The sequence below is a fragment of the Nymphaea colorata genome, chromosome 2, assembly GCF_008831285.2.
Source record: "Nymphaea colorata isolate Beijing-Zhang1983 chromosome 2, ASM883128v2, whole genome shotgun sequence".
In the NCBI taxonomy this organism is placed as follows: domain Eukaryota; kingdom Viridiplantae; phylum Streptophyta; class Magnoliopsida; order Nymphaeales; family Nymphaeaceae; genus Nymphaea; species Nymphaea colorata.
In genome coordinates this window covers 33,571,342-33,585,732 of record NC_045139.1, presented here as the reverse complement: position 1 = coordinate 33,585,732, position 14,391 = coordinate 33,571,342, and the positions used below count along the sequence as shown (strand labels likewise).

General features: G+C 35.9%; 1 protein-coding gene across 3 annotated transcripts; it reads right to left on the bottom strand.

The window, feature by feature from the left end:
• Positions 1-3,312: 3,312 nt before the first annotated feature.
• Positions 3,313-14,197, bottom strand: LOC116248785 (3beta-hydroxysteroid-dehydrogenase/decarboxylase). Of its 3 annotated transcripts, XR_004171059.2 has the most exons (13): positions 13,894-14,197; positions 11,994-12,080; positions 11,775-11,908; positions 11,494-11,664; positions 10,609-10,725; positions 10,440-10,519; positions 6,837-7,035; positions 6,490-6,607; positions 6,225-6,399; positions 5,435-5,591; positions 4,000-4,066; positions 3,646-3,915; positions 3,313-3,565 (listed from the first exon to the last, which is right to left on the bottom strand). XR_004171059.2 is itself a non-coding variant. In XM_031621757.2 (12 exons), the coding sequence occupies exons 1-12, from the start codon at positions 14,180-14,182 to the stop codon at positions 3,752-3,754; spliced, it is 1,758 nt and encodes a 585-aa protein (XP_031477617.1). In that variant the 5' UTR covers positions 14,183-14,197; the 3' UTR covers positions 3,313-3,751. The 3 variants fall into 3 exon arrangements, 2 of the variants coding, with proteins under 2 accessions (XP_031477617.1, XP_031477618.1); XM_031621757.2 differs by having other exon boundaries at positions 3,313-3,915; XM_031621758.2 differs by lacking the exons at positions 3,313-3,565; positions 3,646-3,915; positions 4,000-4,066 and adding an exon at positions 4,114-4,299.
• Positions 14,198-14,391: the final 194 nt, after the last annotated feature.

Here is a 14,391-nt window from a genome sequence, read left to right as displayed (position 1 = left end):
GACCAGGCCGATCCAATTCCTATGATGGGTTGGCATTTTTATTATATTAATTTTGTTGATGAAATTTCTTTTTTTTCATGGGCATTTATTAATATGCATATTAATTTTGATGTATTGCCTATTTCTGAAGTCTTTCATAAGTTGATCAAGCAGTAATTAGGAGGACAAATCAAAGGCTTCCAAGGTGATTAGGGGGTGATTATTGAAGTGTTCTACTTTTCTGAGTTGCATGAAATTGAACGCCACATTACTTGTCGTCACACCAATAAAATAGTCTTATTGAATATGAGGCATGTTGTGGCAATCACAAACCGAATGTGTAATGATCAACAAGCTCATGATGTATGTTGACAGTTCCACTTCTACTACTCCTTGATTTGTTAATGATGATTAGACTAAACTTCTTCATCGTATTGGTGAGGTATTCATCCCTGCTTTTTCCAAAGCATGCCTTAATGCCAAAAAGAAAACTATTATAAGTTTCCAAGTTCACTCGATACAATGTTGGCAAGCTCAAATTCACCCAGTGATTTATCTATTTAGAACTTGTAGATGGGGAAGCTCTTACTCTTTAGATCAAATAAAGATGGACTATATGTCTGGTCTTCCACTTCAAGTCGAGTAATGGAGAATGGAGTTGTGTGTGGTGGGTGTGTTTCTTACTAGCCATCAATAAATGTTAACAGAAACACACCAATATCAAATAAACAACATTATAATGTCTTCAAAATGTATAGTCCTTCGGCTAATTTATGACATTATTGTTTTGGTCATTCTCACTTTTATATGCTTTGTAAGTTTGAACACTAGAACTAAACTAACTAGTGCTTGTCATATGATAGTCAAGTTTATTATTTGCTCATTGTGGATCAATACTCATTGTTTACCTAGATTTTGTTTTGCTGATAAAGAAATAAAACATGTTTGCTTGTTTTCAAATGTTTTATAATATTTTTTAATGATAGATGCAACGCAAAGTTAAATTCTTTTATAATGGTAGTGGAGGCAAGTTCACGAGCAAACAATTCTCAGATTTTCTTAATGCTAATGAAGTTCGATGTTGGCTCTTTTATCCTCATACATTCCCAACAAAACAGGAATGTAGAGAAAAAATGTCACCATTTGGTGGAGCTGGAGTTAAGCATGCTTATTCATGCAAGTTTGTCATTATGTTTTTGGCTTGATGTTTCCAAATCAACAGCTAGCTGAAATAATGAAACAATTGTTGTGATTGAATTGAATATACATATTCAACTGCAGCTAGTTTCAAATTTTTTGAAAAGAGCATCTCGTTGACAAACTCCAAACCTTCATGCAGCGTATTTCAATATTTTGTGCATATCCAATTTGGGAATTATATGGTGTACCTGTGAGGTCTATGTTGGTAAGTTTTTCGAATATCCTAAAATAACAAATCAATTGCTTTTGGAACCCACCAACTTCATTCTCAAACCCTTAAGACTCATCCCATAAATGCATTGTCACAAAAGAGAAGAAGAAAAACTACAAAACACCCAATAACTTTTTGTGATTGAATTGAATATACATGTTCAATTGTAGCTAGGTTCAAATTGTTTGAAAAGAGCATCTCATTGACAAACTCCAGACCTTCAAGTAGGATATTTCAAGATTTTGTGCATATTCAGTTTGGGAATTATATGGTATACTTTTGAGAATCAGGTCCATGCTGGTAAATTTTTTTGAATAAGGAGATTATGCTAAAATAACAAATCGATTGCCTTTGGAACTTACCAACCTCATTCTCAAACCTTAAGACTCATCCCATGAATGCAATGCCACAAAAAAGAACAAGAAAAACTACAAAACACCCAATAACTTGCTATGATTGAATTGAATATACATGTTCAACTGCAACTAGTTTTAATTTTTTTTATAAAAAAGCATGTCAATGACAAACTCCAAATCCAATTTGGGTATTATATGGTGTACCTATGAGAATCAAGTTTATGTTGGTAAGTTTTTTGAATAAGAAGATTCCAACATTTTTTCTAGTCTTTCGTTGAATTGCTCAATTCCTTCCTCTCCCTAGTGCACTTATATTCCACAATCTAGTTTTAATGCATTCGATCACCTTCTTTTTCATGTTCATTGTCCACGATAACATGCTTCTAGAATAATTTCATGTCCTTTCCAAACATGGAAAAAAAAATTCTATTGAAATGCTTTCTCATTCTCAGTTTATTCCAGGTAAAATCTTCTTGGATTAAAGTCCCAGCGAAACTTCTTCCTTGCCATCAAATGTCCCCTTGGGAAAACCATCCTCTTTTTCCATCAAATAAATCAAAACTCATTTCTTGTGGTACTCACCCTCTTGACAGGCTCTAGAAGGCAAAATCTTTTTCAGACCCAAGTTATTACTGAATAATCAGTAAGACAATCCTCACATTTTCAAAATTTTAATACTGGAAAGCAGGTTGTTTGTTATGACCTTTTACCTATAATGCTTAAGAGCCCACACCACTTGATGACACATGGCAAACTATACTGCATGTCATCAGGTGGTTAAGCCCTTTCAACATTGCACGGGAAAGGACACAACACCCAAGTCACGCTCATAGTTTTCCTCAATAGCAAAAAGTTAACTTATTGTCTCCAGAAAGAAGCAGCCGCTCTTTTGTTTCTCACAGTCCATGAAGAAGAAAGGGTTGCCTTGTATAAGGAAATGCACCAACTTTCTACGGAGAACAAAGAAATGTTACATATCATTTGCCTTGGGCATTATTCATGCACTAAATAGATGAGGAGAAGGAATAGGCCACCCATTTTACTATGATATCATATCCAAAAATGAATTTATTGTTCTCAGCGCTACTGCCCGTTGAGGTCAAATTCCATGTTATGGCCGCAAGAGAGACCGAAGTGAAAGCCGGCCCCCTCTTTGTTGGCAAACAAACACAATGGGCTCTGACAATGGGTCCGCTGTCAGTAGGGGCTGACTTTCACGCTTGTCCCTGCAGGCCATAACATATAAACTGCTTCCCCACCAAAATAGCAGGACAAGCCAAAATGTACTTTGATTGTGGTTTGGATGAGTGCTTGAAATTAAATCAGTTGCAGCTGACAAAACAAATGTCAAAATGTACAAGGTGGTGCTATTAAAGCCTTTATGTCATCAGATCCAAAATAGACATGGATCCAAAGTCAAACTGGATACCTGTATATAATCAGGGAAGGTCCCGATTTTAAGGATGAGAAGCAGGAACCCTCGACTTCTGTCAAAACCTGTATTCTGGATAACGCGACATCTCATCCCAGTGAAAAAAGCATCGTGATTGAATGGAACTTGGCAGGGAAACACTCAAGAGAAGGATTTTCTGCACCTTGGTTGGAAAAGTTCGATGCACCCCAACACACCCTTATAGATGTAGACAAATAAAGCACACCAGTTCATGTTCGGTTTTTTAGGGAAATACAAAACCTCGTATGTGAGATGAACATATAAACAATAGAAGATGTTCACAAACATGTTCTGACAGCTTATCTTCGCTTTGACACTATTTCCATCATCAACTACAAGGAAGCTAGATCAAACAGCTTCGAACGGCTTAGGGATGGAAAAAATTTGACATATCAGTTCAAGAAGCATTCAGCATAATAGCTGACAAGCAAGGACAATGATCGTACCTTAGTATTGCATCTCTATAGCTTGTTAAGTCGTTGGAAGGACCATGCCAATCAAAAAATTAAAAGTAAACTCATCCATGGAGCGGCATGGGTAGTCACTGAACTTTCAAAGAGCTCTCTTGTTTTTCCACTGAATTATCCTGTTGATATATTCTCTTACGTGGACAGGCAAGTCTGTAGTGAGAAATGTAGCAAGGGCTAGCACTAAGCCATCGATTTCTTCTTCCATTTGTTCATATATGTAGAAAGCAGTAAAGACGAAGACCAGACCTGAGCCATTTTTTTGCAAGTCAGTATCTTGGACAACACTTACAATTTTATGTCGTGTATGCAATAGTACATGTCAATGCATACCTGCTCCAATCAAAGTCAAAGATGACAACGAGAGAAGCACTTTCATTAAGAAAAGAGCGCCCATGACCTGTTATCAATTAGAAAAAGAATGTTATTAAAATGGAAGTGTTCAAGCTAATGACCATCCAATTGAGACAAAAGTTTTCTGTCTCTGGAAGTCTAAATCCCTTGGGATGTATTGCCAGCAAACATCTAAACACCAAAAAAACATTTTAAATTTCACCAGGAGCATATTCAAAGTTTCCTCCAAGAAGGTACCCGTACCCGCACTGGTACCCATACTGGCACCCATACCCATACCTACATAACACACACACACACACACACACATATCATATCATCATTAGATTGTAGACAAATTGGCTGGGTCTTTTGATTAGAAATACCATAATCAGCTTTACTTTGTCTAAGTTGGATCATCTAGGCTGTTGGTGTAAAAAAGCAAACGAGGTGCAAAGCACTAAGTTTATCAAAAGAAGACGTACAAAATGGCTCAAAAATATACATATAATAGAGAACACACCAAGAAATAAATAAACACGTGCTAGAGAACCACCAAGAAATGAATAATCTTCTGCAAGACATGCTTCAAGTTTAAATAAACATACAAGAAAAAAGGCTTCAACCCCTATGGGCTGATCCCTGCGGCTAGAAATCTAACTGCTGGGAATAGTCCAAATGGATAATTTGGCCATTCAACCAATGCTGAACTTCCACCAATCCAAAGAGGTATTTACAGAAAAAAAATACATGTTGTATATTTTATGTTATTATATATTATTAATATTATGTACATGTGCACATGTTACTATCAATGACATTATACAGAAAGATATGCACAAACATAAAAATAGGTTTCTGGAATATGTGGAGTAAGTAAATATGAAGATTATGTAAGCTGATTTATGGCCTGTCTGATCAACTTGATTGAATGTTCATATGGCACCATCCGGACCTCCATTCAATCACGGCCGCCAGATGCATTGCATTGGACAGTGAGTTGTAAGAGGCTGGAGGATTTCTATGTCCACACCCAGTTGTAGAATGTATGTATGTATAAAATTATAACTGTTTTTTCCAAACTCTAGGTGGCCATCGCCCCTGTCAGACTCCCCTTGACTTCCATCCCTGCATATAACCGTTAACTTAGAGGACATGATTTCCCATCTGGATGATGCCAGAAACAAGTCGTGCTCCTAGCATCCCAGAAACAGGAAAGACAAACCCAGCCTTTCCGTCTGCTAATTTACACATTTGAGAAGACAAAGCCTCCACATTTTTCATAACAAAGTAGGATTTGTAGAATTGCACATGAACAATGTAATTACGGGAATTTGGGTTTCAGTCACCAGAATAAAGGCCAAAAAGAAAGATAAACCACTTCCATGCCATTTGAGAGCTGTAAAGTTTATCAAAGGCTTTAGTTGATGATCACCTTCATACAAGTAACCCAGTCATCTCCCTGGGCCAGGTACCGCAATAAGTCGATTCCTCTGTTCCACTTGCTTGCTAGCAGAACAAATAATGGACGGATTGATGTGAGTGATACCTCAAAGCAAGAAGGTGATATCTTCTGAACTTTGATGCCAAATCTGTTGCAGTAAATTCATCATTAGAAACACTGGTTCATTGACATGTGTACAATCATGTCCAGCAAATGTATTCTTGAAGGCATGCTTACGGTCATGTCTAACAAATGCATTATTGCAAGATGAAATTTAAAGATGAAGATGCCAATTTCTTGGCATCATCATGGATAAACACACCAAGGGGTGATCAGGTAACTAGGCTGAGATAGGCTGGTGGTGTGGGCTGATATAGCTGCCCAATAGAAAAAACTCAAGAGTTAAACCAGCCTGAGTAGTGACAAACAATAGTCTATCAAGGTTGACTAGATTACTCCTCAGGTTTAAAGCGTCAAATTCTATCTATCTAACAGGTAGAATGCAGCTCATAGACCAAACCTGACAAGAGCTCAGTCTGGCTTTGGCAGCCAAGAACTGTGTCAAGCCTGTTGGGGTCCACTCCCAGCAGATATGGGACTCTGATTCAACTTATCTTTTACCTGTTTGAAATACATTTCTCTCTCTCTCTCTCTCTCTCTCTCTCTCTCTCTCTCTCACACACACACACACACACACACACTCACACACACACAGAGAGAGAGACACAAAAACATGGAGAAAACTAAAGCATGGGCAGTGGATGGCTATAAGAGTACCTACATCGATGAAGGAAGATAGCCATGGATAAAAAGGCCAATGAAAGCCAATTGGAAGAGCTTAGCCGTAGATGATATAAGAGTTCTCTCAGAAAGAAAAAACCAGTAAAAGGTGAAAAACAATGCAAGAATGTGCACAAAGGTTTTCTGCTCATCCCGCCATAATATAATGTCTGCAACTGCAACATGAGGAAAAAGAAAAAGAGACTAATAAGCCAATAAAAAAAGGGAGAAAATTACAACCAAAGAAGACATGGACAGCACCCAACCTTCACCACCACCAAGTAGTTTGAATGATTTTGATGGAACAGAGAAATCTCGACGTTTTAACTGAGGAAAAACTGATACCAAATGGGAGCATGAATCAATGGTCAATGTGATCCCTTCCTGAAAAAAGAAGAAAATAATGATATCATAGAATGAAGGAAAGAACTGAGAGCCATTCTATTTGGTGAAACATTTGACTAAGTGTCGAAAGTCATCAGTATATCCTTTTATTATTGTCCAACTAAGCATTTTTTAGAAATTTGTGAAACTTTATTGTCATATGCTTTTCTCTTTCTTAGAAGTTCATCATAAAAATTTAAAATACTAGTAATGATTAAAATAGTTGTACCTCCACAGTGACTATTGGTGAGTACCCCAAAAGCCTTTTTGCTTCAGAACAGTCATAAGTTTTTGTGCAGGACAGTTGACAAGCAGCTGAAAGAGAAAGATAGGAAGACCCCCTCCGGTATGTAGTTGACATTCTATCCAAATGTTCAGCCAACATGGTCATCAGCAAAACAGGTTTAACAGGAAGATGTATAGTGGGCCTGCAGTAAACTATCAGTCAGCTAAACCTAGACAAGTTCATACAAAGATAGTAAGAGAAAAGCAGCAAAAACATCAAACATTTACACTGAATAACAAAATTTACACGTCAACTTCTTAATGCCCATAAAATTGTGTATATCACGCTCAAGAACCACTGTGTGCGCTTATACCTATAAGTGCAATTGCAGCTAATACTTCAAGAGTTTCACTACAGCTGCATACGATATCCTGTACCATAAATAGCAACATATGGCAAGTTGATATCCAGCAAAGTTATTGTGCACTACCAAAAGCTATGTCACACAGGTTGGCTTGCGCATCCATGAGGCATCACAGGAGAGTCTTTAAATTATGGGCAATCACACACCAAGTAAATTTTTGACTTTAACATTTATATCAATTGCATGTTATTTCAGTGTGTCACAATAAATAATTTCGATTTGAGAAATGAGCATGTGCTAAAAGTTCAATAAATGCATTTACCAAAAAACCTGACTAGTCAACAGACCTGCGCAACTGGTCAGCTGAGTGACTTAAATCGGTGATGGACCAACCTGTGTTTCAAGCTAGTAACTAATTGGCCAAACTAGTAAACTACACAGCCTAATCATTGGTCAGTCAACTAATTTTGCTTTACAAATATATCACTGTCAAAGATGTCACTGGTTTGTTCAAGAAAATATGAAAAAATGGGCCAAAAAAGGTTTAAAAAATGAGGAAAATCAAGATAACTGGCAAAAAAAATGCAAAAGTGAACTATTGTATATTGTATTTTATTTTTTCTCATAGCTTTTCAAAGAAAATATTTATATCATAGTCACAAAAAACTTTCTTACATTTTAAATGGCGAGGTTTTTCTCAGGTATCGAGCTTGAAGAAAGGGAAAAATACAGTAAATTTTTAAAAAACTAAAAAAAAACTAAAAATGAGGTAAAAATAAAATAAATGAGAAACTAGTAACGCAGACATAAAAAAATAGGTAAATTTGCAACAAATAAAAATTGAAAATGAAAAAAAATGTTTGGCATTAAAAATCGTGAAAAAAAATGAATAAAATGAAAGAATGAAGAAAACACAAAAAAACGTGAAAAAATGTGTTTTGTTCACGGTTTTGTGACTATGATTTATATATATTTTATTTTATTTTATGTTTCTTTAACATTTCATAACTTTCTTAGATTCTGACCAATTTTTTTTTTGTAAGAAAATTAGTAAAATCTCAAATTTGAAAAATGTTTTATTATTCATTAATTTTTTAATTCCAAAAGTTTTTCCAAGAAAAACTAAGTTCCCGTTTACTATCCAAGTAAAACCTTGCCAACACAATCCGAGAAATGTATTTGTGCCAACAATACAAATCTGTACGTGATTCATATACATGTATAGGTTTTTGTATTTATTTCATAGAAACATATGTATTTATTTATTTATAGTCAATCAACTTGGACTGAATCAGAGTGACTAATCCTTGTTTAGTCTTTTTTAGGGTTGTGAACAGCCCCATGTCAGCTAAGATTACTAGCTCAAAATCAGGAATATTTAATAAATCCACTATAAATTACTGAAATTAAGCTATAATAATCCCAGCACGATGTTTCGTGCAGAATTTCCCATGCCCATATTTTTTGTCTTGCACTTACATTCTTTATTTAAGTGATTTTTTATAACCCCAAAAATTGAATGAATTTAACAACATAAGCAAATGCCAAAGAAACCTCAAACAAAGCCAACCACAATTTTCTTACCCCTCATTTCTTCTTAAATTTAAGCAAACAAAAAATGACCACCTATTATTGTTTCATGTATTCATTCAAGTGTTAACTTCTATGTACTCATAATCAAGTAAGCTGCAAGCACAAAAAGTTTGTAGATTAATTAATTCAAGAGCTTCCAGATTGGTTGCCAACAAAAATTAGAAGAAACACAAAAAGAAAAAATATCTAAAAGCAAGAGGATGATAGAAATGGGCAGATAGAAAAGCAAATGCAAATTAATTCACTTAGAAATGAGGAAAAAAAGGTTAAGCAAACAAACAAATATACTAAAATATAGACCCTTCAACTATTCCAGGTTTCAAAGGAATACAGAAGAAACTAATGAACACACAGGCTCATGCTTGAATAGGTGGTTGGAGCATCTAAAAGACCATCTCCAGTTTAAATCTGCTAAATTAGCAGCATAAATTTTTCCCCTTAAAAGCTTGCTCTAACCTATCCTAATATACTTTAAATCGTGCCCTAGTTGTTCAACGAGGCAACTTGTTCAAAATAAGTCATTCAGGGAAACTTACATCAACAAATATTGTGTGCATTAAAACATTTTTCTCAGGTTTTAATCAGCAAAGTTGTTTTTTTAAGGGAAATCTCGACAAAAACTTGGAAATTTTTAAAAAATAAAAAAATTAGGTATAAATGAAATAAATGAGAAACTAATAGAAAAACATAAATAAAACTATATAACAGTGATAATAGGAATGTTTTAATTATAATAAAAATGATGAAAACAATTTATTTTGAGTTTATGTTTGAATCCATGATAATATCAATGCTTAAAAATAGAAAAATAAAAAAATTGCAACAAAATCACGATAATGTCTCGATAAATATTTTTTTCGCAATTTTTTCAAAATATCGTGATTTTTCTCCTTTTTTCGTTTTTATTAATTTTGACATTAATATTGTGCTATTTTTTAAAATATCGCGGTAGCTGTGACACTAATTAAAACATGCCTAATCAGGAAGGGAAAAAAAGAAGAATCACATATTTATTGGTTATGCTTTTATCTATTCGTGTTGTGCAGGTTCATTACATTTTTTCATTTTCCCTAGACAATTTTTAATTTACTTCCTAAATGATCAATTTTTAAAATTAATTATTCATCTTGTTCTCCCATTTTTAAGGATAGGCTCATTTCTAGTGGAGAAAGAGAGAAAGAAAGACAGAGAGGAACAGAGGGAAACAAAGAAGGAGAGACCTGCTAGACAAAATTGCAGGAGTACACTGACAGAGATGGGGTCAACAATGAGTTTTGTGTCGATGGCAGTTGGGCTTCGGGAAATAGAAATAAAAGAAATAGAGAGAGAAGAAGCCATTGTGTCTCATCCCCATTAGTTTCTTATTTTCATTTTTTTTACACAAAACTCGAGTCGAATGAGGCCTTCGACCCCTTATTTGGAGGTGGTTCCTGAGGTGCACATCATAGTTCATAAGGTGACCCACCCATTTGTTATCTATGTGCTTCAGAATTTTCATTCAAGTGCTTCTTCCATGGGCACCACTTTGAAGCATATGCTCAACCAAAGAAAGCATATGCCATTATCCACACTTGCTACTATTCACAATTTCAGTAGTAGCACATGCCGAAAAACAAATGGTCTAACATGAACGCATCCTGGGCATGTACCTTTCATAGCCTAAGCCATCTAACACAAGTGAAATGAATTGCCAAAGTTTCATTGGCGCACCATTGGTTATGAAAAAAGCCTGCAAATTTCCCAAAACAATTATAGCCATTTAGTTAACAAATGATAGCTAACAATACCATTATAAGAACCTCAAGAATCGCATAGTACCTTTCCAGCCACATCACCTGTATTTGATCTCAAAGCTTGTTCAGCACAGATATGGGCATGTGCAACATTATCAACGTACGTGAAATCCCACATATTTTCACCATTCCCTATGATGTACTGAAAAGAACTTAAAAGTTACTTTCTAGTAACCAATTCACGTTGACATCTATCGACAAGTCTGAAATTGAAATATGGTTAAACTGAAAGTATAAGATATTCAAAGTTTCAAACTATGAAAGATATCTCACAAATTGAAACCATGAAAGATATTTCAAAACAAAGAAGAATAATGTTTGGACAACTGCACACACCACCCCTCCAATGCACATTCATGCATGCATATCCACATGCAAGCACTAATTGATGAAAGAAACAAGTTAAACGAATTTTCTGCACAAGCATAAGAGAAGCGATTTAACACAAATGTATTAAATGTGTCATAAACAATCATTATCAGAAACAACAAAAAACCATCCAAATAACATGCATTCACTAATTGACCAAGAAAGAAATAAATGAACAAATTTTCTGCACAAACAGAAAGAAAATGCAGATGTCTTTAACATGTCATAAACCATCATTATCAAAAGAAACAAAAATCCATCCAATAACATGTATTCACTAATGGACCTAAGGAAAAAAACAAGTGAAAGATTTTCCAGCACAGGTGTAAGAAATAAAATTAATGCAGATGTCCTTAACATGTCATAGATCATCAGTACAAAAAGAAATGAGAATCCATCAAATAATCAAATCTATTTAAAATCCAAATAAAATTGCTGGTAAAACATCAGAATAACATCTGATTATAGAACAAGCACATTTGCAAACAAAAGCAACATATAGATGGAAGTGAAACTAGCAACTTTGGAAACACAAAGATACCTTAGAACGACCAGCTTTTGCCTGACTGGTGATAAGTGGAAGAAGGTATGGATCTCCAAGGCCGAAGACATTGGCAGGACGCAATGCACATGTAACCAGGCCATCAACAGAATTTGCCGACAGGACTAGTGTCTCTGCCTGAGCCTTTAAGTCATTATGCACTTCTTCAAACTGTAAATACCAAATGCTTTCAATACCTTGAGACATAATTGTAAATCCACAAAAAACACCAAAATATAGGAACAGAAATTAATAAGACACTCTTCAGATGGGACATATACTCTGGAAGGATATGGCAAACGCTCATCCACATTATGCACATCATTTTTGCCATCAAAAACCACATCTGCTGAACCGTTGTACATAAGCCTTTTGACTCTGCAATGTCTACAGGCACCAATTACATTCTTTGTACCTGATATCAATGACCCACATTAGCTAATGTCAAGTGAAAGTATGAACCAAGAATCTCACTATGTGGTGCTTCCTATTGAGCATACCTTGAACAATGGTTTTGTACTGGGAAAGGAAATCATTTGTAAAGGATAATGCATCCATGTGAAATACAACAATGGATCCTTCAAATGCTGCAGAAATTTCATCAGCATAAATTAGGTGTTACTGTTCAGACGCTCCACCAAATGTCTTATGGATGAAGTACAGTGAACATAGAGCTGATTCTGAAATAGCAAGCAACCAAGTCGATGCAAGAAAATGCATGAATTTACCAAACTGAAATTGCAAGGAGAAAGGATGTGCTTTTCATCTTTGTGCCTCAAAATTCAAAACATAAAAAGGATATGAAATTACAGGCAAATTCACTAGTTCACCAGCTGAAAGATCTTATTTTTTTCTTGGACAGATCGTATATTAAAAGAGGAAAAAGTTCTGACATTTGAGCTTGTACTCCTAAAAATTGAACTTTACACCAAGAAAACATTATTTTGAAGCTTAACTTCAGGTTTTTTTAAGATCACATCCATCCACCAGTTACTTATGTTGTGTATTGTATGGAGAAAGAGAGTCACGCCTGCTTCCTTTTTTAGAAGGAATAAGCAGCGGGCCCTACAGATGGTTCAAAAGGGAGTAACCACACTACACATGCGTTGAATAGAGATAGTTCACTTCATTATGCAACTTTTATTTTTTAAGGACTACAAGTTTATGCAAGCGAACAACAGAAATTTTAACATAGGAAGGACTACGTTCGACCATGTCAAGCATTCCTTCCTGTCTCTGCGTTTCATGACTACATATGTCGGCCTTGTTATTTGATTGAAGTCATTGGAATTGGGAGATATGCAAGCAGGCTTATCAGGAATTATGTGATGCCATGTACAAGTCCAACAATCCAAGCTCCACGTGCATTTTTTTGGAGACAGTTTCGGATTACTATTAGTAACTTCATTAAGAAGAACACTCATTAAAACAATTGTCATATTTGCATGTCTGAAATAAAAAAAGTATGTTACGTGTGAAGATGTTAAAGCTCCAAAACTTTTGCACTTAACTTTTTTTCTCAGAAATCTCATTTAGCATGAGAAAATTTCACATTACCTTCTTTCTTGGGAAAATCTAGGAGACGTGACAGCACATACAAGAGTTTTTCGAATATAAGGACTTCCATTATAAGAAAATATGCATAATAATAAAGTGACAATTCCGAACAGAAATTATCCTTATGCTATTGCTTTTCTCTTGGGATTTGTCTACTACGAAAAGATCACAGAGAAAATTTTTACATTTCAGGATAAACACAGATTTCCAGTAGATAGGTTCAATGTTGAGTTGCTCTTATACCCAGAAACCTCAATCAAGACTAGCCTAGCAAAATCATATCCTTAAAGACGCTATCTACCTTCAGTCCGTAGATTTCTCAGCACTTTCAAATTCATAATTACAACAAACATCTTAAAGACAAATAACTAGAAGATAAAGTCACCACGCGGTAGATGGAAAGACCAAGTTGCTGTGGCAACTCCAAAACCATTTACTCATAGAGAACCAAAGGAATCCCACCCCAGAAATTTCATGTAACTCAAGAATTCGACATAACTCAGGAAGACAAAATAGCTACTCAAAAGATTTTAGCAACTTGGCCAGATAACCATGCTCAAGTCTCGATAAAATCTCACGGAATTTACCAAGATCAATCTCACGATCCTCTAGACTTCCAGAAAGCACTGTTAAAACAGTCATTCCAGGAAACAGTGAAACGAAAAATTCATTCCCTGAAACTTAGGTTCGTCACCATTTCCAAGCAAACGAGATAGGTCATCATTTTCGCCCTTATTTGACTGCGCTCATCAGACCTATCCTCAAGATCAGCCGTGCTTCCACAATTGGGAAGGTAAAAGAAAATGAAGGAAAAAAAAAAGGATCGAATATTGAAACTATCACCTCTGATGAGCTGCGATTTGTCGCCAATGTCGACCGCGATATACGAAGCACTGCCGGAGAGGAGCGCGCGGGAGAGGTCGGAGTCCTCCTCGTCGGGATCGAGGACCAAGGACGAGCCGGCATCTGCTATCCTGACTTTCCATTCGCGGGATCGCAGGAGCATGGCAACGAGGGGCCTCCCTACGAAGCTGCGACCGCCCAAAACAACGCACGTCCGTAACTCCGCTCGGCTCCCAGCCGATCCCTCGTCGGACGCCGCCATCTCTTGGCAGCTTCCGGTCTCTGCCATTATTCCCGTCTCGCCGTCCGGCCGGGATGGTTGATGGTTCGGTTTATATAGCACTGGCGCCAAAAGTTGACTCTGCTCGTTAATTACGAATATATCCCTCTGCGTTTGGGTTTTATTTGGAAGTATATGGATTGCTACTATGAAAAAAATAAAAAAAACATGAAAATCCAACAACCTACAAACTACAAACTTTGAAGCCAAAATATTTT

Coding starts and splice junctions, on each gene's coding strand:
- LOC116248785 (XM_031621757.2), bottom strand. CDS start 14,182: ATGGCAGAGACCGGAAGCTGCCAAGAGATGGCGGCGTCCGACGAGGGA. Junction 7,036..10,439: donor GATGGCTTAGGCTATGAAAG/GTACATGCCCAG, acceptor AGTTTACTGCAG/GCCCACTATACATCTTCCTG. Junction 6,608..6,836: donor CACCAATAGTCACTGTGGAG/GTACAACTATTT, acceptor TTCTTTTTTCAG/GAAGGGATCACATTGACCAT.